The 24,764-nt window shown below is 38.3% G+C and overlaps 1 protein-coding gene and 1 long non-coding RNA gene across 2 annotated transcripts in view; both read left to right on the top strand.

Annotated features, from left to right (window-relative positions):
• LOC146635726 (uncharacterized) overlaps nucleotides 1-6,387 on the top strand; it is a 13,599-nt gene extending 7,212 nt beyond the window's left edge. The window contains exon 5 of the long non-coding RNA XR_014905271.1: nucleotides 6,071-6,387. This is a non-coding gene — a long non-coding RNA (uncharacterized LOC146635726). The remainder of the gene's footprint in view (nucleotides 1-6,070) is intronic.
• Nucleotides 6,388-22,823: 16,436 nt separating this feature from the next.
• LOC146635725 (tripartite motif-containing protein 16-like) lies at nucleotides 22,824-24,554 on the top strand. The gene has a single exon (XM_085348365.1). The coding sequence runs from the start codon at nucleotides 22,854-22,856 to the stop codon at nucleotides 24,552-24,554; it is 1,701 nt and encodes a 566-aa protein (XP_085204491.1). The 5' UTR covers nucleotides 22,824-22,853.
• The last annotated feature ends 210 nt before the right edge of the window (nucleotides 24,555-24,764 follow it).

Here is a 24,764-nt window from a genome sequence, read left to right as displayed (position 1 = left end):
ACACAACTGTATGACAAATTTAAAGGAGCTGAGTAATTTCACCTATTAAAGTATCTGACAGTGTGAATTAAACTAATGACAAGTAACATTTACCTTTCCCACAACACAAATGTGTGATTATGTGTGATACACGAACAAGAAAAACAACCGGCAAATTCAGATATGCCTTCTACCTTGGACTTATTAAACGCTATTCGTTTGTTCAAGCAAGAGTTCCATACTGAAATGGGCGGAATTATGTCAGCAATAGGAGCTGTTCAAGTCGATATACAAAAATGTGGAGGGCGAATTGACGAGGCTGAAAAAAGAATCTCTAACGCGGAGGACGAAATCACCTTATTGAAAAATGATATGGAAAGTCTTGAAAGACAGGCTAAATTTCTTTCCAAAAAGGTGGAGGACTTGGAAGGAAGAAGTCGGCGTAATAATATTCGGATCCTCGGCATTCCTGAAAAAGAAGAAGGTACAGATCCACGATCTTTCATGGAGAAGTTTATATCGGATACTTTGAAAATTCCCCCTCCTGTCTTGGAGAGAGCGCATAGGATAAATACAAGGCAAAGCTCCATTGCAAACCGATCGAGAGCCTTTATAATTAAGTGCTTAAGCTACAGAGATCGAGAAGGCATTTTGAAAGCCGCTAGGACAATAAAGGAATTGTCGTATAAGGACAACAAGATAGCCTTCCTGCCGGACCTACCTGCAGAGACATATAGACAACAGCGCCAGTATGATGGTGTGAGGAAGAAGCTGCAGGAGATTGGATTATGGAAACACAGGATCATTTACCCGGCGAGGTTGCTTTTGACTAACGAGGAACGTACGCAGGTATTCGATACTCCAGCGGACGTGGACGTCTACATTAAGAGCCTTGAACAAGCACAAAATGCCTGATAAGGCATATGATGGTAGATCAACAACTTTGCTCTAAGTGTATTTACGCACTCTAATGGAAAGAACAATTTATTATATTGCCAAAGGATTACTACATAATGTTGGGCTAGACATTGGCTATTTTGTTTTCTTAATAAGAGTTACTAGTAATTTCACTTATTGTGTTAAATGTGGGAGAGTTAAAACTTGATAAGGTGGATTTATTTCTATTGTCAATATGTATATATATTTTTTTCTTTTTTTTTTCTCTTTTTCTTTTTTTTATGTAACAACTGTTGCTAAACGCGGGTAATTAGTTCCTCGGCTTAGAGTGGTCATGTTTCAAGAAGAGAACGGAAGTATTTTTGGGGTTAAGGGATACCTGTATGTTCGTATTCAGGCTGGGGGGTGGGAAGGGTTGCTCTCTCAAATCGATAAATGCTCAACATGGTATAATATCTTTCCTTTTTTTTTTTTCTCTGTGTATATATATGTGTGTATTTAGTTAATAGTATAGGTTAATAGAAGTGAATATACATGACAGAAGTCTTGATTGACTGTGCTTCTTGGAATTGTAGAGGTTTGCGCACGTTAGTAAAAATAAAACAAGTCACTAGTAGGATTAAGAATTTAAAGGCCAAAATAGTGTTTCTACAAGAAACTCATATGCTAGATAGTGAGACAAATAGAATGAAACGTAGATGGCCCGGTCAAATATTTTCAGCGCCTTACTCCTCCAATTCCAGGGGCGTCATGATAATGATTCATAAATCTATACCTTTTCACGTTGAGCACGTGATTAAGGAAAGCAATGGACGTTTTCTAATAATACAAGGTAATCTACTCTCCACTAGACTAAATTTAATTAATATTTATGGCCCAAATGAAGATAATCCAAACTTTTATAGCAATTTACTTCTTAAAATCTCAGACTTACAAGGTAAATGTATAATTGCTGGGGACTTAAATTGTGCTCTGAATCCACAGAAGGATAAATCCTCAGGCATGGATAATACTCACAATAGAACACGAAAGGTGATCAAACAATTCATGAAGGAGTTAAATTTAAGTGATATATGGCGAGAGCAAAATCCAACCAAGTTGCAATATTCTTGCTGGTCAGGTACACATAAAGCGTACTCTAGAATAGATTACTTCTTGGTATCAACTGAGTTGGTTCATTTTATAAAAGATTGCCAGTATAAGGAAATAGTAATTTCGGACCATGCAGCCGTTACTTTGACTTTCATAGAACCAAAACTGATCAAGACTCGATTTGAATGGAGGTTTCAACTGAAGTGGATGCAGGACAAACAGTTTCTTGATTATTTAGGTAAGCAAATTAATGAATACTTTGAACATAACTCAGATCAAACATCGGCAAGTGTAAGATGGGAAGCCTTTAAAGCATACTTAAGAGGGCAAATTATAAGCTATTCTAGTAAGAAAACAAGAGAAAGAAACCAAAGGATAAAATATCTGGAAGTAAGAATAAAAACGTTAGAAGAGATTAGCTTTCAATCAGGTCAAAACAATGAGTATATTGTAAAAGAACTATTACTGTTGAGAACGCAATATAATGAAATGACAAGTGAAAAAGCAGCTGTTAATTTATTGAGATTAAAGCAACAATTCTATGACCAAGGTGAAAAACCCAGCAAACTCCTGGCATGGCGTATAAAAAAGATGGAATCTGAAAGGGCAATTACAAAACTTGAAACTTCAAATGGAAATATCATAGTAGACCCATTAGAGATAAATAATGCATTTAAAAGATTTTATGAAACGCTATATAACTCTGAACTCAATAATGTAACTAGAATGCAATCTTTATTTCTAGATAAACTTGAAATACCAAAAATTTTAGAAAAAGACAAAGTAAATGTTGACAGGCAAATTAGTATACATGAAATTATAGATGCAATAAACTCCTTAAATGCTGGTAAAACAGCTGGCCCAGATGGATTGCCAATTGACCTTTACAAATACTTTAAAGATAAATTAGCACAGCCCCTCTTAGATATGTATATAGAATGTTTTAATAATGGCAATCTTACTGACTCATTAAGGAAGTCTCTGATAATACTGCTTCCTAAACCTGGAAAACTAAATAACAAGTGTGAAAATATGCGCCCTATAAGCTTAATCAATACAGACACTAAAATTATTTGTAAAATTTTTGCTAAAAGATTAGAAAGTATTCTTCCAGTTATTATAGGAGATGATCAAAATGGATTTGTTAAACATAGACAGGGTTTTCATAATGTAAGACGAGTTTTAAACATTCTTCATAATCAAAGTGAGCAGGACGATACAGCCATTCTCTCGCTTGACGCGGAGAAGGCTTTTGATAGAATTGAACGGTCATATCTTTTTGATGTCATTGTTAGATTTGGGTTTGGAAACATATTTCTGCATTGGATCAAGCTATTACACTGTCATTCTGTGGCTCAGGTTAAAACAAATGAGATAATCTCTGAACAATTTGATATTAAAAGAGGGTGCCCGCAGGGTTCACCTTTATCTCCACTCTTATTTCTTTTAGCTATTGAACCTCTGGCAATAGCTGTTAGAAACAGCAGACAAATACAAGGTGTTAGGATTGGTAGAAAGGAACATAGAATTGCTTTATTTGCTGATGATATCATAATATTTTTAAAGCAATTAAAAAATTCTGTGCCCGCTGTAAAGGATTTATTAGATCAGTTTGGGGTTTTCTCAGGGTATAAAGTTAATGTAACAAAATCGTCATTAATGTTACTTAATCAAGGGTACATTCAAAATGTAAGTCAGAATATATCTGGCTTCACTGTTAACTCTGAATTCATCTATCTAGGTATTAAAATAGTTCCTTCATTAAAAGATGTGGTGGTACTTAACTATAATACAATTCTACAGAAAATTTCCAAAGATTTGGAGCGTTGGATAAGTTTACCACTATCTATTATTGGAAGGATAAGTGTTCTTAAAATGAATGTATTACCTAAACTGTTGTATATGTTTCAAAATGTCCCACTGGCTCCTCCTGCTGGATTATTTACTAAATTAACATCACTAATCAGAGAGTTTATCTGGAACAAGAAGCAGCCACGTATTCGTTTGTCTTTGTTGTATCTTCCCTTTGATACAGGGGGGTTGAAATGCCCCAACTTTTACTGGTACTATTTGGCTAGTCAATTACGGACAATAAGATTTTATTTTTCATCCCAAAATACCCCGTCATGGGTGGGGATGGAAGCAAATGCTCTTAAAATGCCATTAAATTTGTACTTATATTCTGCGAAATCCAAACAGTTAAAGAAAGAAACAAATAATCCTATAGTTCAAAACATGATTGAAGTCTGGTTTACAATAAAAGAAATGATGAATATTAAGAACAATCTCTCTCAGTTTAGCCCCATCTGGGGAAATGCCTTATTTGTACCAGGAAAGTTGGATGCAGGGTTTCAGGATTGGGCAGTAAAAGGTGTTAAGAAAGTGGGTGATCTGTTTTGTGATGGAGTAATGGTCTCATTTGAGGATTTAGTCTCAAAATTTCAAATCCCCCAAAAACACTTTTTTAAGTATTTACAAATTAGAAGTTTTATTTCATCTATGCAAAATAAATCCCTTAATTTTCCCCAATTAAGTAAGCTAGAGGAGTTTATGGTGAAAAAAGGTGGTAATAAAGGTTTAATTTCAACATTTTATAATTGGATTGTTTCTGCCTCTTCAGAAACATCAGTTTCTAAGTTGGAAGCTTGGAGAAAGGACCTAAATATCAATATTTCTGAGGAGACATGGAAGTTAATTTGCTTAAAAGCACAAAAACAATCGATTAATAGTAATTTAAAATTATTACAATACAATTGGATTATGCAAACATATGTAACACCGGTGAAACTGAATAAATATAATAATAGAATACCAGATACATGTTTTAAATGTGGAGAAGCCCGTGGAACATTTTTTCATTGTATATGGGAATGTAGAATTGTTTGTGCCTTTTGGCAGGAGTTGATGAACAAAATAAACCAAATTTTAAATAAAAAGATCACTTTAGACGTAGAAATGATGCTACTACAAGTGTATCCTAAAAATATTAAATTAACAACCTATCAAATTAAGTTTATGGATTACTGTACATTACAGGCAAAACGTATGATTGCAATAAATTGGAAAACATCAGTTCCTCCTGCTATTGGCGCTTGGATAAACTCCTTGACACAGTGTATGGAAATGGAAAGGATTACGTACTTTCTGAAAAATAAGTTAATATATTTTGATGAAATTTGGAAGCCATTTAAAAAAATTTTAAAAGTAGTAAATATAGAACAACTTATGTAGGAGAGTGGAGTAGGAGGAAATTGTTAGCATTGTGCATGCTATTTTTGTTTGTTCCTATTGATTATATTTTCTTCTTTCCCTTTTTTTTTCTTTTTCTCTTGAATTATGTATAAATGCCACATATGGTACAATTGTATATATATTTCATTTGAGCTTGTTTTTTTTTCTTTGTTCGGAAGAGAGCAGAGCGGGAGGTGAGGGTGGGGGAAAAGGGTTTCTACTACAACAGCATATTATGGGAAACTACCTTTGAATGTTGTTGAAAAAGTAATAAAAATATTTAAAACAAAACAAATGTGTGATTATTTTATCAGCTCTTCAGCGCTTAATCATCCTGAGTTCTAACTGCAAATGTCACCTGAAAAAAAAAATCAGTAACAGTTTCAAAGAAATAAATAGTAGTTAAATCCTATCTATTTGACAGTCTGATTAATTTTAAAATATGATCACAAAACCCTCTTTCAGGTTAAAAAGCCAAAACCCTGTGAGGGGAGTAAATGAATTATAAAAGTATGATTTTTCTATTGTTTACTTTTGGCAGTTAACTACATCTTTTGTGATTGTTGCCACTTGGAGTCTAAATGTATTCTAAATGCCAAACGAGGTGAAAATCTACTACTGAAAATCTCAGACGCATTAAGGTCTCGGTGACTTTGACCTCAAGGTCAGGGTTTATGAAAATCTTGTGAATGCATTAACTCCAGTAGGAATTCACCTCCACATGGAGAAGGGGTTCATAGTTTGTAGCCATTTAGCCAGTAAGTGAAAGTCTTGGAATATTGTGGACTAAGAGCATGTTTTAGCATCTTTTACCTGTTGATGGCATAACTCCTAATTTATTCCCTGTGTGTTTCCTTTTTTACTCCTGCAGGTCAGAATGAATTCACCGTGAGTGTAGAACAGGATGTCTATGAGGCAGAAGAAAATAGTAATATCACAATGACCTGGTTTTTCCCCGTTGACACTGACAGGAGTCCCGACCTGCATGTAGACTTGAGGACCATGAAACTGATTGGTAGCATTTACTATTACAGCACTAGGTTTCAAACTGAACCTGATATAGATGAGATCTACAAAGGACGACTGCAGTGTGATACACAGCTCGCCACGAAAGGACGACTGCAGTGTCTCTTGACTGATCTGAGGCTCAGTGACACAGACACATATCAGTGCATCGTTGTCCTTAATGGGAACACTAGCTACAAACCATGTGTCCTCAGTGTTACAGGTAAGATGACATACCTGGCTCCTCTGTTGATATGCTGTACAATAACCCTGTAGTAATCACTCATTTATAATTCATCAGTTGATTAATGGATTATACCCAATATACATAATTCTTTTTAGCATGAATCTGCTGCAATAGTCACCAAGCAGACATTCTGGCAAGAATGATAGTTGCTGGTGAGTTAAACACGTGTAGGTTATTGAATTGGCGTCTGAGGATTTTGATTGCTTGAGTGGGAAATGAACATCTCAATCTGTAAAATTACATTATATGATAGTGATTATATTTCATATTACACATGAAATTTGATATAAATATAATTCCATACATTAAGACAAAGATGAGGATAAGAGTTTAGAGGTCATATGTAGATGAAAGTATGAAGTGCTGCAGTATTTTATACTTGCTCACTCAACAAGAGAAGAGTAAAGATGTGTGGTCAAATAGTGAGAGGTAAAGATGACATTGCAAATATGTCTAAAATGTATTTTTTTAATATTCAGGAATTACAGTATGTTGTGCAATTGATTTCCTCCAGCTTCTCTATGAAAAGTCTTCTTTTAAGCTACTAAATGTTCCCGTTTTTAACTAGTCACTAATTTTTTATTAATTTTTTTGTCCTCAGACGTGTTCTCTTCATGTTCCTTTCACTCATATTTGTGCAATGTCTTTACAGCAGCCTCTGAAGAACCTGCCGGAAAAACACCAAAACCAGCGAGCCGGAAAAGGATCTGCATGTATTTAACATTGGGTTTGTTTACACTCACTTCACTTGCACTTTACTCAATATTTAACAAACGTTGAATATAATGAGACAGATTTACAGACTACCTCATAGTACCAAATCTGTATTTACTTGAAGCAGCAGTCCATTACAGATTACTGTTCCTTATACCTCACTGTAATGACACTGCTGCCAGTGTTACATATAAGCTGCTGTTAAAGTCCCTCAGAGCTGGACCACAAAGCAGTGCACGTTTACATCACCCTCCACAATCTTCTGCATTTAAAAAAATACCTTTTTTTTTTTTTTTACCAAGACTTGAAGGAATGACTTTATGTTATCCCTACCAGCTTATTCCCAATTTGTTAGTTTTAGCCTTGAAACACATGGAAAAGAAAAGCTTGCAATGAAAAGCTATGTGTAAAAAAAACAAACAAACAACAACAACAGCAACAACAACAACAAAAAACTCTAGTTAGAATTTAAAAAATAAACAAAAGAAACCACTATTAATCTCAAACCTTCATCAAGTTGCTTGACATCTTGATGTCAAGCAACATCTATGCAAACAACTATTCTTAGGATGTTTGTGTTTAGGAACCAGTAATATGATAAATCAAGCTGCAAAAACTAGCTCCTGTGCTGCTTCTCAACAGTGCTCAGGATTCTACATCGTTGCCGTAAAAATAATTTAGTTAAGGCAAAAATATGTTTGTCATTGATCAAATGCCATGAATTGTGAACTCGATGAGCTTTTAGGCCATGGATGTTCTGTTCTTTCATTTATTGGGAAAATTTATGGATATTTCATAGCACTTTATATTTACATGATAAATAGTAAAATTAAAAACAAAAGAAACCCACAAAAACAACCCCTGTTGACTACTACCTCAAAATACTAAGTGAGCAATCACTTAGGGAAATTAATCCTTAACTGTGTCATTTTAAGTATTTCTCTTTCTCTTGGAAAGAAACTACAACTTTGAGCCATTGTGTAAGCTAGCTCCAGCCACAAACATGCACTGGAACATGACTAATCCAGCACTTTATTCTCAGGGTTTCATTCAGGTGAGGTTTTCTTGAAAGAGAAGAAAACATGGTGGGGTGAGGTGGCTGTAGCTCAGGTGGTAGAGCAGGTCATCTACTGATGGAAAGGTTGGTGGTTCGATTCCTGGCTTCCCTTAGTCTGCATGCCAAATGTCCTTGGGCAAGATACTAACCCCAAATTGCTCTCCGATGCATCCGTCGGAGTATGAATGTGTGTGAATGTTAGCTATGAAGCACTTAGAAAAATGTGCTTGTGCAAATGGGTGAATTCACAAGTTGTGTAAAGCGCTTTAAGTGCTCAGATGAGTAGAAAAGTGCTATATAAGAACCAGTCCATTTACCATGTTGCCAGCTAAACCACTTGCTGATGATCTGTGAAGCTCCCTCAGTTTGTATTAACACCACTTCATAAACATTTCATCTTCTATGCAGCAGTTTATATTTTATGAAGATTTATGTCAGCCTCTGGTTCAAAGGTCAGCATAGTGAAGGTTGCTGCTGGTCACAGGTACGAATGAGGGTGTCAGAGTTCAGCAAATAGTTGTCCAATCAGCATTTAGCCAGTGTTGACCTGAATAGTAATGTTTAAACCAATTATTTTACTTGACATCTTTTTACCTCGTATCATCAAGTTTACATTGTTAAAAGAACCGTTCATTCTCGTTTACCTCTCTCTTTAATTAGACTGCTCTTAGCAACAACCTAGCCATGGATGTTGCATTTATTGTGTGTCAAATACCGGCACACACTCTGAAAGTTTTTTGTGTGACCAAGGTTTTTTTTGCTTTTACATTACAACCCTTACCTAGCAAACCTTAAAATGAGAGAATAACTAACTCAAACTGAATTGCACTGCTATTTTAAATAAATGTTATATTGCACTTTCAAAAACCTTGATGAAAGGCAGGCCACAATCAATCACAGTAGTAGTATGATAGCAGGCTATGCCATGAAATGCAAAACGGAGTATTAACATTTATGTGACTTCTTGCTGCTCTTCAATTACTTTGTTGTTGTTGTAAACATTATGAGTTATGGAATGGATTTGTGCGGTTTTCTGCTTTCTTTGTCAAACAAATTGTACAGTGTGTCCTTTGCAAAAGGAAGATAATAAAGGTAGTGAACACCTTTCTTCAATATTTACGAATTTGAACAATTATTATGGCAGCTGCCATTGGGCCACTCAGGGCATGCTTTATCAATTAGAAGCTTAAGAAAAAAAAACCATTTAACCAGTGAACAAACATTTTAACTGAAAGTCATGTCTTTTACATTATTGGAACCCAAATAGATATATTTTTTCTTCTTAGTTTCTTTGTTTTAAACAACCTCGAGTTTACTGACAGAAAGCTGATCAGTGACCAGCTTTAATGGGATGTGGAGATGGTGAAGGTGCACTGCAAAGAGGTCAGACTCTGAGGGTCCTGATATTGCACTGTCTTTATAACACTGTAGACACTTGAAAATTAATGACTGTTGTGTTGGCTGCTGCTAGTTCGGTGCTAATGCACAGAATCCCACTAAGATGCTAAATGTAAAACACGACATCCAGAAATGGCTTTTAAAAACGTTAAAAAGACATAAAAAGACAAAGATCAACAACTTAGAAGTGCCAAATATGTTGGCACAGTCTGGTTTTTTTTTTGGGTTTTTTGTTTTTTTTAACTTAAAATAGATCAATAGTTCAATAGCATGTATTTGTGGTACAAATACAGTAAATGCATCCCATTTTGAAACTGGATTTATTCTGCTTTTCTTTTCCTGTTTACATTTTTATTAAACATTTTGAATAATCAGGCCAAAGTATGTAAAAGTAATCACAATGATATAAAAGCTCTAGTTTCAAAGTTGATCATTTCAAGCACATAAATGTGCGCAAAAGCACACTCACCAGCTGTTAAAATGGAGGGTGGGTTTAAAGGGGGACGGGGCTAAAATATCTTATCTCAGAAACAGGATAAAGTGAGGGATGGATTATTTTGAACTGTGATTCATGCAAAACTCCTGCAGTGAAGTCCAAGAAGGAAAATATGGAGCTGGGCATGTGTCGAAGAGGTCTCCTTGTATATGTGTGTATATTAGTTAGCTGGTTTCAGTGAGTCTGTATTCATTTCCAATAATTTGTGTTTTTGTTTAACTGGAATACAACATGTTATAGGCTGATTCTTAAAGCTCTTTTCACATAGGAAGAGCACGCCCTGTGCCGACTGCTAGGTTTAGTAAATGAGACAGAATTTGTATTGAGCTGATCGCTGCACGTCCTGTGTGCTGTGGTTTGTCATTCTGCATTTCTATCGATGTCACACCATGCTACACTTTGCTTTGTGCAGCAGGAAACCATCATCCCACAGCACAAGCCTTAAGAAACAATGTGCAGCAGAGGACATGATACTTCCTAGTAAAAGCGCTTTAACAGTGTATGTTGTATATACTTCCATTGTATAGCCACGTTTGTACCCATTTGGGAGGGAAATGAAAAAGAGAAATAGTGTACAGCTCACATATGCCATGTCCTGTACTCTTTTAATAAAAGCTTCTGTTAAATTTGGAGAAAATGGTTCTGTGTTTGTTTGTTTTTTGGTTGTGAAACTGAATCTTACACTGTACACAGCATGAGACGTCTTTTAAAAAGATTCCTCCACTGCGATTGCTCACAGCTACCCTAAGGTACCCCTGAGCAAGGTACCGTCCCTACACACTGATCCCCGGGCGCTGGATTGGCAGCTGGCTGCTGCTTTACTGAGTGAATGGGTTAAATGTAGAGAGGGATTTCCCTATGGGGATTAATACAGTATACATTATTAATTACTGTAATATCCTTTCCCCTTTCTAAGTAAGAAATAATTGAATAAATAAACAACAATAATGTAAAGTGACTAACTCTTGCTGTAATGGTCGTCTTGTAGCTAAATATAATCTGAAGTGTGGAAAAGGACTGGAGCCGTCCTCCTTTCAGGCAAATATTAAGGAAAAACATAAAAATGACTGAGCGTGTTGAACATAAAATAATATTTTTGTGGTACTAGTGAAGTTTTTCTTTGGAGGATTTAATAATAATAATTTAGGAAATTAGATAAAATTTTGCTCCCTATGATTGTTTTTTGTTTTTTTTTTTATTTCTCAAAAATACACAACTAATATACAGTCTTACAAATATAAACAAAAATGCAGCTTCACTTTATATTTTTCCATCGTTAAAACCAAAATGCTACAAACCCAGAGTGTGCTTTCACCTGATCACCACACCTGAGTCAGGTGAAGATGCGGACAAATACTGCAGCCTCGTTGACAGCACCCCTTTGTGGTCTTTAAGAGCCATTAATGTTTTTCTTAAACACTATAACCAATCTTGTGAACCTAAATTTCAAAGCCATAATTCCCCTTTCCAAAAAGCACACCCACTTCCCTGAACTATAAACCCCATGCCTCTGCTTTAACACACGAGTCAGATGTGCTGAACTGTGCTGACACCATGTGGTCACTTAGAAAGCAATAGCAGTCAATAATGTTAACTCGCATCAGCACAGCTTTAGCTCAATTAGTACACAATTAACAAACTGTAAACACTAGGAGTCAAAACGTATCACACACCAATCAGAAATTTGGATGGATAGACAAAAGGGCCAAAGTCAGCTCATTCAGGTTTGAGACAATGGATCCAAAGACATGCAAAGGAAGAGGTCGAGGAGGAGGAGAAGGTCTAGGACACCAGGGAGGAGGAGATGGAGGAGGGCGAGGAACATAATTGGCCATCGGGCTTTTGTAAATGTCCCTGGTCAGCCAATGAGGGGTACCCTCATTAGCTGATTGTTGCGCACAGAGTGCGCAAGGTGCCTTGTTTGTTTGAGGATTTCTCCAAAACATGTGATGATCACAGTTATTGATGGTCTGGTTTAATATGTGGTTTTGTTTGAAGTTGTGCAGAACTTGTCTGTGTCACCATTTCACAGAATATGATCAGGACGTGACAATAGCCAAATTGTCCAGCAGGGGCCACTGTGGAGATGGTTTCAGATTGTTTGGAATCATCAATACAAGCACAAAGACTTCAAATGTTTCACGAAGTCTCGCTTTGCTCATCACTAGTATGGTGACAACTTCACAGGAGGTCCGTATCTCAGCACTGTCATAGTTAAAGGTGACCTTCATAAACCGAGAAACTGACATTCATGTTTGCCACAGAAAATCCACATTTACTCCTAACTAAGGGTTTAAATGCACAAAGAGACAGACACTGAGACAGAGACTAAGATAAAATCAAAACTTTTTTGTTGCACCATATTTAATGAAGCCATGCAAAACGTTACCTTCATAGTATGAACTTAAAGAGCAGCGTTATAGACCCTTGAAGTTCACCGGTGTGAGTGCAAATGTTTGTGTTTTGTTTCATTTGTCTTATTTTTTGAGGCATTTCTCAGGACTCACAGCTAGAAGATGAGCCTGTATATAAAAAAAGGTGACTAACTTATTTTTAGCATGATGACACTCTTGGAAGATCATCAACATTTTAGGTCAAACATTTCTTCTGTTACTCTCCATCATAGGAATTAAATTAGTAGATTTTATCTATTTAAATCATGATATAAACCATGATACTGATGCTCAAAATCAGTTATAGAGAAAAGAAAATCTGAACAAAAGCAAGATTTTGTGCTTGTATTTATTGATTGAACAGGTTGATCTAAAAGTGATCCACATTACTAAATTAGACCTGGGGGGTCTCCACATTTTCAATTCCACTCACCTTTACTAAAAACTCACCATTTGAAACTCTGACCTCAAAGTCAAAGTATGAATCTGGAGCAGAAGATCTTCCCAAACCACACCTGTACATTCCTGCGTCAGACTTGATCATTTGTGAGAAGCTTAAAAACACAATTCCTCTTCTTGGAGATCCATCTTTATACTTCATGCTGTATCTGCCACTCTGAGCTGTGCTTCCATCTGTTTTAATGAGGATATCTTCTGCTCGCTCACATTTTTCCTTACAGAAGAACTTTGTGCTTCCAGACAAAGATAAGTTGCAGTTAAGCGTGCCATTAAATCCTTCAGCTGCAGACCAAATATTATGTTTTGCCTTGACGAGCCCAGCTGGACCTGTCAGATGAAAAATAATAATAATACATTTAAAACAAGATGGATAATCACAACATTATTTAGTGTATGTAGATATTAGACTTGTAGTCAAGACTGAACCAAGACCAAGACAAAGTTGAGACGATACCGAGACAAAAAAGTCTTTAAACTGCAGCCAGATGCTGCTTCGTTTACGGGTTTCAGGCATATTTATGTGTTCTTGCTTTCACACAGCCCTCCTCACTGCTGTCTACTGTCTCACTCACTTACTGAGAGGACAGACGCATGCTCCACTTGACTGTCGCGTCTCTCACCCTCTGTTTTTCACACAATGATATTATCCTATATCCTCGCATGTGATTGGCCACAATATGGAGGGATTGGAGCATAGCTGAGCCACTGTGTGAGAGCTGAGCAGTGAAAGGAAATGAAGTGAGGAGCCGGCTCTCGCTCAGTGGGAGTCGACTCTTCTGATTCACTACAAAGCGCTCTCTAAGCACGGCTCTTAGAGCTGATGCTTTTGCAGATGACACATTATCGAACGTTATGTTGTGTGTCATGGATACTGTTGACTCCAAATCTCCCGACCACTATGTCGAGCTGAGACAACGAGACTGAGACAGCGAGACCAAGACAAGACCAAGACCACGTAAAAGTGGTCTCGAGACCAAGACCGGTCTAAATATATCCAGCTCTAGTAAATATATGTATTTCATAAGGTGTTTTATAAAGTTGAGTATGTTTTTAGTTAAAATTAAAGTTAAAGAGCAACATTAAGATCATCAGTCCTCACCTGACAAGAAGCAGAAGAAGAGAAAATAGAGGATTTTCACATCCACACACACGCTTCCTCTTCCACACAATCACCGCCACAGCTCCTCCGCACACACGCACTCCTCTTCAGCCGCACTCGCTCCAAAACTCCACACACGCTGCCACACTTGGGCAGGTCCCGTGATTTGGTCCCGAAGAGGGATATCTACACACAGAAGTTAAGGTTGGTTCCACAGAAAAATACATACAAGGGATTCTTTTTGAAAATGCCAACAGCACAAACTCAGGAGGTTCACCGTTCCAGCAGTGAGCTGCTCAGTGCCACTGCCTTAAATAGCAGCTGGGGAAATCAGCCAGATCAGCAGCAGGTGGACACAATCACACAGGTGCGTGGGCCAAGAGCGAGAGCCCGTAACGAGCTCCACCCAGACAGAGAGGAGGAGGAGAGACAAAGAAAACAAAACAAACAACAACAACAAAACCTGTAGCCAGCGTGGGCCAACCAGAGAGACACGGGGACCGTGACACTAATGTTATTATCCATTGTTTTTCTAGTGATTCAAAGTTGGTTTAGAATATCATGTTCAGAACTCTCTGACCCAGGGACCTATTTTACTTATTATCTATGTGTGTAAGCGTGTTTGCAATTACCCCTCTGCACTCTAAGTCATTTCACACAATATATCAGTTCGGACAGTCACACCGAACGAAGCTTATGACCTTCCGAAGACTGAGTGCCAACTCACATGAGCACATTTGCAATAAATGTATGAAAATGATTATAACCACTTATTTTAGTAAACAAAATCAAACCTTTTTAATCCTAACACATGACAACATTAGCTGTCCCCTTACATGAACCAGCAATTGCCAGATTATTTAGTTCATTGAATCTCCTAATATATTTAAAAAAAATTCAAAATCAATTTTCATTTCAATTTTAAATTGAATATTAATGAATATATCAATGTAAATATGCCAGAGTCAGCCATAAGGTTACTTTCATCTGTAGTCCCATTTCGTGCACTTTATTGCTTATAAATGTATTGTTTTTAGGTTTTTCAGGAAATAAAATATCAATGAAGCACTGTCACAAACTCATGTATAAAATACAAACAGCTGTAAACTCACTGTGTGCTGAGCTGGAGCAACAATGTAGAAAATGGTCAAACTGAAGAAACTCCAGAAAACACAGGAAACATTTATGGCACATTTACTGATATTTGAACATGATTACAAGGGTCAGTGCTGGATTGGATTTCCCACAAACTCTGCAGGATCTGCAGGTTTTCATGTCTCTGCATAATGACTCATTAAATCCATCATATACACTGTATATATTATAAAAATACACAGTTAATGTTTCACATTAATACATATCAGACACACAAAGTCTGTGAGGTCGACATGATTCTCATCAGTAAAGTGAACATGGAGCAAATTTCATCTTCTGACTGAAAAGTGACAGTTTGATAAAGTTTCCTTTTGAATGAACAGACTTCCATGAAGTTCATGATTTTGTGGACCATGTCTCATTATTCTGTCCATCATGTTATTAAAGTGAACTCCAACAGTCTCGTTTACATTGTTGATCAAACTGTTTCCACTGATTGATCTGATGAAGTTTTCTGACATCTATTATTAGATGAGTAGAAATCCTGTTTTCTATTCAGTCAGTAAATGAATGAAAGCAGCAGAGAAGTAGCAGAGCTGCTGTCAGTCCACAGTAGAGGCCGATCCTTCCTCGTCTCTCTGTGTTTGATGTCTCAGGTTTTCTCTCAGGTTCAGGACAATCCCTCACTGCTGCAGAGACACAAACACATCTGAGATTAAAAACATCAAAACATCCACGTTGAAAGAAGTTTTAACACATCTATCGGTGCATGGAGACGTGTTTGTTTAGTACTGACCGAGTGAGAAGGGATTTTTATGTTTGATTAAAAAAATCCTCTAAAATGAACCTTTTACCAGAAACATCTAAGATAATAAAAGTCACTGAACAGGGTGTGTTGTGTTGAATGTATGAGTGAACTGTTAAATATATTCAAAAACCATAAATCATTTATATCTTGTGTTAATGCAAAAAGAGTCTAATTGTTCCAACATGTATAAAAATACAGTGAAAAAGTGAAGCAAATACAGAAACAATCCCTCTGATCCTCACTGCCACTAATTACTCAGATAAACAAGTTTAAAATACCTTTAAATATTAAAGAAAAAAAATCTCCAGAAATACACAAAAACAAACATCAATATAACAACGAACAACAAGCAGATCTTATTCCAAATAAATCAGTTCTGAAATTGATCTGAATTCATTTGTGGCTTTTACAAAATCATCTCACCATGGATCATCATGGATTCTATTACTCACCAGTGACGTTGAGTCGACATCTTCCAACACTGAAGCCATAATCAGTGTTGACCTCACACACGTACAGACCCGAGTCATCAGTCCTGAGTCTGGACAGCTGAAGTCTGATTCGTCCTTCTCTGAGGGCGTCTTTGTCACTCTGGACTCGTCCTGAAAACTTTGCATCCTGAGACTCTGACACCTCAACACCTTCATGAACATGATACAGGACTGAGAGTTTATCACTGATGAAGAGTTCACAGAGGATGTTGAGAGTTTTGGTGGATCTGTCAGGTTTGGTGGTGAACGTCCACTCCAGTGTGATGTTGTGGTTCTCCTCTGCCTGATAGCAGGTCTGTGTCACATTGACTACAAATGATCCTGTTGAGGAGACAGAGAGGGAAAGAGAGGAGCAGACACACTGAGAACTGGAACAAATCTGTTGTTGAGCTTTATTTGAAGTTCATAAAGTGAAGCTGTAAACGAACCAGAGACACATGAGGTGAGGATGATGAGCAGCAGGATCCTGCAGATCATCTTCTCCCTGTGAGAGGAGACAGAGGCGAAGAGTCATCAACACATGAGGTCAAAGGTCAGGCAGTACAGCTAGAAGAAGAAAAATCTACAGTCTGACTTCAACCAATAAAAATACAAAATAAATAAAATAGCAATAAAATAAAAAAGTGATTATTACTGTTTTACCTTTTTAGCATAATTTCTCTGCAAATACTGACCCCGTTGGTTCAGTCTAGATAAACACTACTGATAGACAGAGATCAGCAGAATAAAAATAAATGCAGACCCCTATATGAAACACAATAAAGAAATAAAGAAATATTAATAAAAAAAAAAACTATATCTGGTTTGACGCTTGGAGTGAAATGCTTAGTGTTGTGAGCGTCTCCATGAAAACATTGACTTGATTTTATGTATTATACTGTCCCTTACTGACGATGAGGTCATACATATTTAGGACGTCCTGGTTTTCACTTTTTGTAGTTAGACATTCAGCCACACACCTGGGGATATTCACGTGTTTGGCATCACGAATATTCCGGTTAAAAAAGTTCAGTGGAGAGTCGAAATTCTTTCACAAGCAGCTTTATAATAGACACTAGAAAGGACACACAAGCCGTTTTCGATGCATGCGCTCCAGTTGTTTTGCCTCCGGGTCTTCTTTATTTATGAATGAACCCATCGTGTGCCCAAATGTTTAACCGTCCACACAACGGAGTAAATGTCTCTTACATCATGATCTACTCGAAATGTTTTACGTGTGAGGTTAGTAAGAATTAACCGGGGGGCTGAGTTTTGTTGTCAACCGATGGTGAGTTCAAGTGGGTGAAATGTGTTAGTGCACACAGAGCAGTTTTGTGACTCATTGATAATGTAGGCGTATGAAAGGCTCCTGTGGATTGTGATTTCCAGTTTACCCCCACGCAGAGGAGCTCTGTTTCGGTAAACACCTCCATCCTTTTATTCTCTTCTGCTTATCGTTTTCAGGGTCCCCCCGCGAGAGGGTACACATAGACAGGTCGTCAGTCTGGTTGTCACTAATGCACAACCATCCGCACTCACATTCACACCTATTGGAAATTTAGAATGATCAATTAACCAATTCAATTAACTAACCCCACTAACTTTGAAGAGAATCTAAACACGGGGAGAACATGTACAGAAAGACCCGACCTGATGGTGGAGTTACAACATTAAGAGACGGACTGTGCGGCAACAGCGATAATCACCGCGCAGCCAGGAAAACACCATAAAATCAAAAACAAATGTCAGATACAAAAGGTCAGTCTCTTGGGTTATTTTGTGACTCATGTCGATGGAAAGTCCGTGTGACTCGAGTTGTTTCTAGATTGTTTGTCTCTTCGGTGTTTTCATTGAAGCTTGTCAGGGATGCAGACTGGCGAAGGAAACCGGTTTCTCCAAGCTGACAGCAAAATATAAAGTGCAACTCATAAAATGTGCCTCTGTGAGTTCTCACATTACAATGAAATCAGAAATTACATCATCACTTGTTCATCTTTGTAAAAAATGACGATGGATGGATTAAAGAGAGAGAGAGAGAGAGAGAGAGAGAGAGAAAAGAAAAGAAGCAGGACAAACTGTGTGAAAATAAACGATACAAACAGTCTGTATCAGACTAACATCAGCTGGTAACATAGCTGGACTGGCCATCAGGCCGCCGCTGGCGATTTTTTGTTTTTATGGGCCGATCTTTTTTTTTTTTTTTTTTTTTTTTTGGAAGGGTATATATAATGAAAGGTGTTGGATTGGCCAATTGGTCATGATCGACTCTGGGCTGGACCAATTACAGCCGAGGAGGTCGGATGCACCCTCCCCCTTGTTTAGCAATCTTATAGATGAACTAAAGAAAATGGAGAACAAAAAAAGGAAAGAAGGTGCAGAAAAAATTAGGGCCAAAAGAAACAAGCCCTTCAGGCAGACGCTGCCAAATGTGTAAAAATAACTGAATTGTTTGGCGGTAGCTATGGCAGAGCTTCCACAGATTTAGAAACATCAGCAAGTGGTGGAGGCCAGCAGGTGGATAAGGGAAAGGGGAGGCAAGAGGAGGAGAGACCGAGGCGGCCGCCGGTCATAGTGGCAGAGGAACTGAACTTCAGGTAAGAAATTATGACCTGCTGTCTGTGTCAGATATAAACCAAGTTTAGTTGTAGTTTGTTTTCGTTGTGCTGACTTTTTACAGTCGCTTAGAATAACAGGTACTGCGTACTAGCTAGCATGACGGAGTTTATATACTGCTGGGCGGGTGCAATTAAGTTACTGATAGTAAATTTTATTTTATGCTTAAAGTTAGTTTCTCAAACTCCTCAAAATCTTAACAAATTGTGCCAATCCTTACATGTTGCACCAGGCTGATTTACCATCAAAAGTGGAGAAGTCTGTGACAGAGGAGACAGATGAGCAGCAGAGAGCGATGGAGATGGAGAGATGACTTTATGTCATCCATGAGGGATGCATTTGACATATGTTTCACATATTATAGCCCAACAAGTTACTTATAGCAATTTAAATACGAGCAATCAGTTTTTGGCAAATACCGGAAATCAGTTTTTTGCAGACAATCACTTTTTGGCACAACACCGGCTATTGCAGTTAATAATACAACAGCTTCTTGCCATTTTTTGTGTTTCTTTTTATCACTGTGTAACTGAGTTCAATTGAAAGCCTGCATGCGCTAGTACCTCTTGCCACAAGTTCCCAGAATCCTTTGCAGTTTTACCCCTGAATGACGTCACATTTTTGGTGGGCCGGTCTCTAGTCAATTTTTTTTGTCCCAGTCCAGCCCTGGCTGGTAAAATAATAACATTATATCTAATAATAATGAGAGCAGAGATTTCACTTTAAACACTCTCAGAGACGTTTGACATCAAAAAACAGAGTTACAGATAAAATACTTACTGCTGCTGTCTGCTCTTCTTTAAACTCACATTCTGCACACACCAACATCCACAGACAGATTTTACTGACTGAGATGGAGTAAACAGCAGTGCTCTGGTTATAAAGGCAGTGACTTTTTCCTTTAGGAGAGAAGGGGATTTTTAAGAGATGGAAATCATCTCTTAAAAATTATTTCAATAGATGTAGGCTGCCAGGGGATTCCCATGATGCATTGGGTTTTTCCTTTCCAGTCACCTTTGTCACTCAGTAGCTTATGTATTAATAGACCTCTCTGCATTGAATCATATCTGTTATTAACCTCTGTCTCTCTTCCACAGCATGTCTTCTATCCTGTCTTCCTTCTCTCACCCCAACCGGTCGCAGCAGATGGCCGCCCCTCCCTGAGCCTGGTTCTGCCAGAGGTTTCTTCCTGTTAAAAGGGAGTTTTTCCTTCCCACTGTTGCCAAAGTGGTTGCTCATAGGGGGGTCATATGTATCTATGTATCTATGTATCTGTATCTATGAAGCGCCTTGAGGCGACTTTTGTTGTGATTTGGCACTATATAAATAAAATTGAATTGAATTGAATGATTCAGGACTCCTCAGGTTTTATTATACATTTTTAAACAGCGATGAGATCGGCTGCACACTCTACAGAGGCCCAGAGTTACTGTTAATATCAAAAATATAATGCTGTCCTTTGAGATTTTAACATAAGACTGTGAGTGTAATGGATCTAAAACGGTTTAAATCCTCAGAGCCCTCTACAGCCTGGTAACATGGAATTAATTTATCACTAAAACAGCTGCAGCTTTCACTGACAGCACATGTGGTACTTCAACCTTTGTACTGTTTTCATCAGTTCATTTTCATCAGTTAAGTTTCTGCTCCTTTCAGAACATCCTGTGTAATCTGCTCCAGTCACACCTCACTGTATACAAAATCCTTCTTCACTCTCCTCGTCTGTGTGAGTCTGCTCCTTGGGTCCACCTTTAGGCTCATTCTGATAATCTGACCAATAAACTGTACATGAAATTATGAAGTTTGACTTCAACACTGGATAACAGCAGTGAGAATAGTTCAACACTGAAAACAACACTATATAAGTGTTTGTCACACTGACAGGGTTCCATCACATGATTTTTTTTCCCTCTTTAGTGAAATCAGACTCACAAAACATTTCTTACAGTAAAGCCTCAAAGTTTTTACTTCACTTGTTCCACATGTTGTCATGTTACAGCTTTATTCCACAGTGGATTACAGTCATTCACCTCTGAATCCTGCACACAGTGCCCACAACGACAAAGGGAGAAAGGTTTGCTTGAAACTCTTGTAACTTCATTAAAAAGAAAAAAAGAATCTAACATGCACACAATTGTTCACATCCTTTTCTCAGCACTTTATTGAAGGACATTTGGAGACAATGATTACACCAAGTCTGTGTGGTTTAACAGCTAGTTTAATGGCTTTTTCTAAAGTCCTGCAGAAACATTGGTTACATCCAATTGCTTGCCTGTCTCAGTTCAGATTCTGTCATGATTGAACACACTGGGCTATAACACACATCTGAGTGTGGTTTTCCGTAAGACAGAAACAGGCAGTCCTATTATTAGCAGAGTCATATCCTACCCCTAGTCATGTCTGTCCTGTTTGTAGCAACCGAAAATAAAATAAATTCATAATTATAATAAAGGTCAATCAAATGGACCAATATGGCAAGGCCATGATGATCCACTTGGTAAAATAAATCCGCTTGGCATCTTTCTTGGCCTTAAGACAACAATTCTGATGGCTAAAGATCCAAACGGGACACAAAAAGACAAAGAAAACCCAGCTTTATGGCAATTTATCTGCCAAAGGAAAACCACTTACAGTGGTAAGTGTTTTATAATTTTGGTTTTCCAAAATTTATAAAATTTTAATTTTATAAACATGGCTTATACTCCTACTTTTTCTGTTAACTAGACATAAAAACACTTGAGGTCACCCTCTGATGTATTTACCACCCCGTCGTAGATCAATCACAGTATCCTGAACTCTCATTGGTAGACACTTGAATTGTTGTCATGAAGTTCAGCCTGGATATCTTAAAAAGAAGGAAACTGAACTTCTTTTCAGGCACTTAGACTAACATGACCTGGACCCTTTTAGCATATCTGTGCTGTTTCCTTCATTGATGTAGAGGTGTGTGTGTGTGTGTGTGTGTGTGTGTGTGTGTGTGTGTGTGTGTGTGTGTGTGTGTGTGTGTGTGTGTGTGTGTGTGTGTTTGTGTGTGTGTGCAGCAGACAGTGAGCAAGAAGACGATGAAGAGGATGATGAAGGTAAAGAGAGCAAAGAAAATGAAGGTCACCCTGAGGGTGGTGAAGGATGAGGAGAGGACGGATTTCTTACATTTCTTTACATTTTTTGTCCTTCGTGCTTTTGAACCATCAAACTGTAGGTCAGGAAAGCTGATTCTTTTTGTCTGTTTCTGATAATAAAACATGTTTCTGGGGACGTCGTGTTCAGCTGTCTTTATCATGCAGTATAGTAAACATGTTTCAGTGTGAATGTTACAAAGATGAGATTTTACTGTGAAGCTTTTTTATACCAGGGGAATCATAAATACTTCAGTGATGTAAATAATGCTCTCAGAAGCTGGAAACTCCAAGCAAAACTCACTGAACCATAAATAACTTACACAGGTCAGCTTCACTGTTTGATTCTGATAGCTGAGCTGACACAGGCTCTGTGATCTGCAGTAAATAAAAAGGGTTAAACACACAGTATCGCTCTCAAACAGCTCCTCTTCCTGGAGTGAAGCACAGCCTGATAACCCTCCCTCTTCTTCCTGCTCTTAAACACAGCACCTCCTCTCTGTCCACGTGTTTCCTCGTTCCCTCCCCTTCAGATCTGCACTTTGAAGATGGGTGTAACCAACATGTGGTGACGTGTAAGAGCTGAAAGGCTCCATTCACTGCAGAAACATGTTGTTGAGATCAGAGCTCAGACTAGTTTCAGTTATAGAGAAACTCACACAGTCACTGACACTGAGAGGAGAAATGGCGCAGAAAGGAGTTCAGCTGGACCGAGAAACCTTCTCTTGTTCCATCTGTTTGGATCTACTGAAGGATCCGGTGACTACAGCCTGTGGACACAGCTACTGCAGGAACTGTATTAAAAGTTTCTGGGATGAAGAGGACAGGAAGGGAATCCACAGCTGCCCTCAGTGCAGGAAGACTTTCACACCGAGGCCTGTCCTGGAGAAAAACGTCATGTTTGCAGCTTTAGTGGAGCAGCTGAAGAAGACTGGACTCCAAGCTGCTCCAGCTGATCACTGCTATGCTGGACCTGAAGATGTGGCCTGTGATGTCTGCACTGGGAGGAAGCTGAAAGCCATCAAGTCCTGTTTAGTCTGTCTGGCCTCTTACTGTGAGAAACACCTCCAACCTCACTATGATGCAGCTCCATTAAAGAAACACAAGCTGGTGGCCCCCTCCAAGAAGCTCCAGGAGAACATCTGCTCTCGTCATGATGAGGTGATGAAGATTTTCTGTCGTACTGATCAGCAGAGTATCTGTTATCTCTGCACAATGGATGAACATAAAGGCCATGAAACAGTCCCAGCTGCAGCAGAAAGGACTGAGAAGCAGAAGGAGCTCGAGGTGAGACGACTAAACATCCAGCAGAGAATCCAGGAGCGAGAGAAAGATGTGAAGCTGCTTCAACAGGAGGTGGAGGCCATCAATGGCTCTGCTGATAAAGCAGTGGAGGACAGTGAGAAGATGTTCACTGAGCTGATCCGTCTCCTCCAGAAAAGAAGCTCTGATGTGAAGCAGCAGGTCAGATCCCAGCAGGAAACTGAAGTGAGTCGAGTCAAAGAGCTTCAGGAGAAGCTGGAGCAGGAGATCGCTGAGCTGAAGAGGAAAGACGGCGAGCTGGAGCAGCTCTCACACACAGAGGATCACAACCAGTTTCTACACAACTACCCCTCACTGTCAGCACTCAGTGAGTCTACACACTCATCCAGCATCAATATTCGTCCTCTGAGCTACTTTGAGGATGTGACAGCAGCTGTGTCAGAGACCAGAGATAAACTACAGGACATTCTGAGAGAGGAATGGACAAACATCTCACTGACAGTCACTGAAGAGGATGTTTTACTGTCACCAGCAGAGCCAAAGACCAGAGCTGGATTCTTAAAATATTCACATGAAATCACACTGGATCCAAACACAGCAAACACACATCTGTTATTATCTGAGGGGAACAGAAAAGTAACAAGAATGAAACAACAAAAGTCTTATTCTGATCATCCAGACAGATTCACTGGATGGTGTCAGGTCCTGAGTAGAGAGAGTCTGACTGGACGTTGTTACTGGGAGGTGGAGTGGAGAGGGGGAGCAGTTCGTGTAGCAATTGCATACAAGAATATCAGCAGAGCGGGGACGGGCAATGAATGTTTATTTGGAAACAATGACAAATCTTGGGCATTACGTTGTGACACAAACAGTTTTCAATTTTGGCACAACAAAGTCCAAACTGTCCTCTCAGGTCCTCGGTCCTCCAGAGTAGGAGTGTACCTGGATCACAGAGCAGGTATTCTGTCTTTCTACAGCGTCTCTGAAACCATGACTCTCCTCCACAGAGTCCAGACCACATTCACTCAGCCGCTCTATGCTGGACTTTGGCTTTATGGAGATGGAGCCACTGCAGAGTTGATTAAAGTCAAACAGAGAAGACAGGTTCATGTTGATCCCTGACCATTATATGTACTTGTGTAGTTTCTAAATGAGGCTTTACATTTTAGAAGCTGAGAAGTTCAGTGGTCCATTGATGTGTGAAAATAATATTGCACTGATTCAAACTGTACTTACATTTATATACCTTACATCAATATAAATCTGAATTTGTTCTTATGGCTGATAATCATGTGAGTTTAAATGATACTACTCTTCATATTCAGCATGTTT

Source organism: Diplotaxodon limnothrissa, linkage group LG3, assembly GCF_057381915.1.
Source record: "Diplotaxodon limnothrissa isolate DT_005_m linkage group LG3, D_limnothrissa_male_GT1.1, whole genome shotgun sequence".
In the NCBI taxonomy this organism is placed as follows: domain Eukaryota; kingdom Metazoa; phylum Chordata; class Actinopteri; order Cichliformes; family Cichlidae; genus Diplotaxodon; species Diplotaxodon limnothrissa.
Note: the sequence above shows the minus strand (reverse complement) of the source record. Positions and strands in the feature narration are given on the sequence as shown.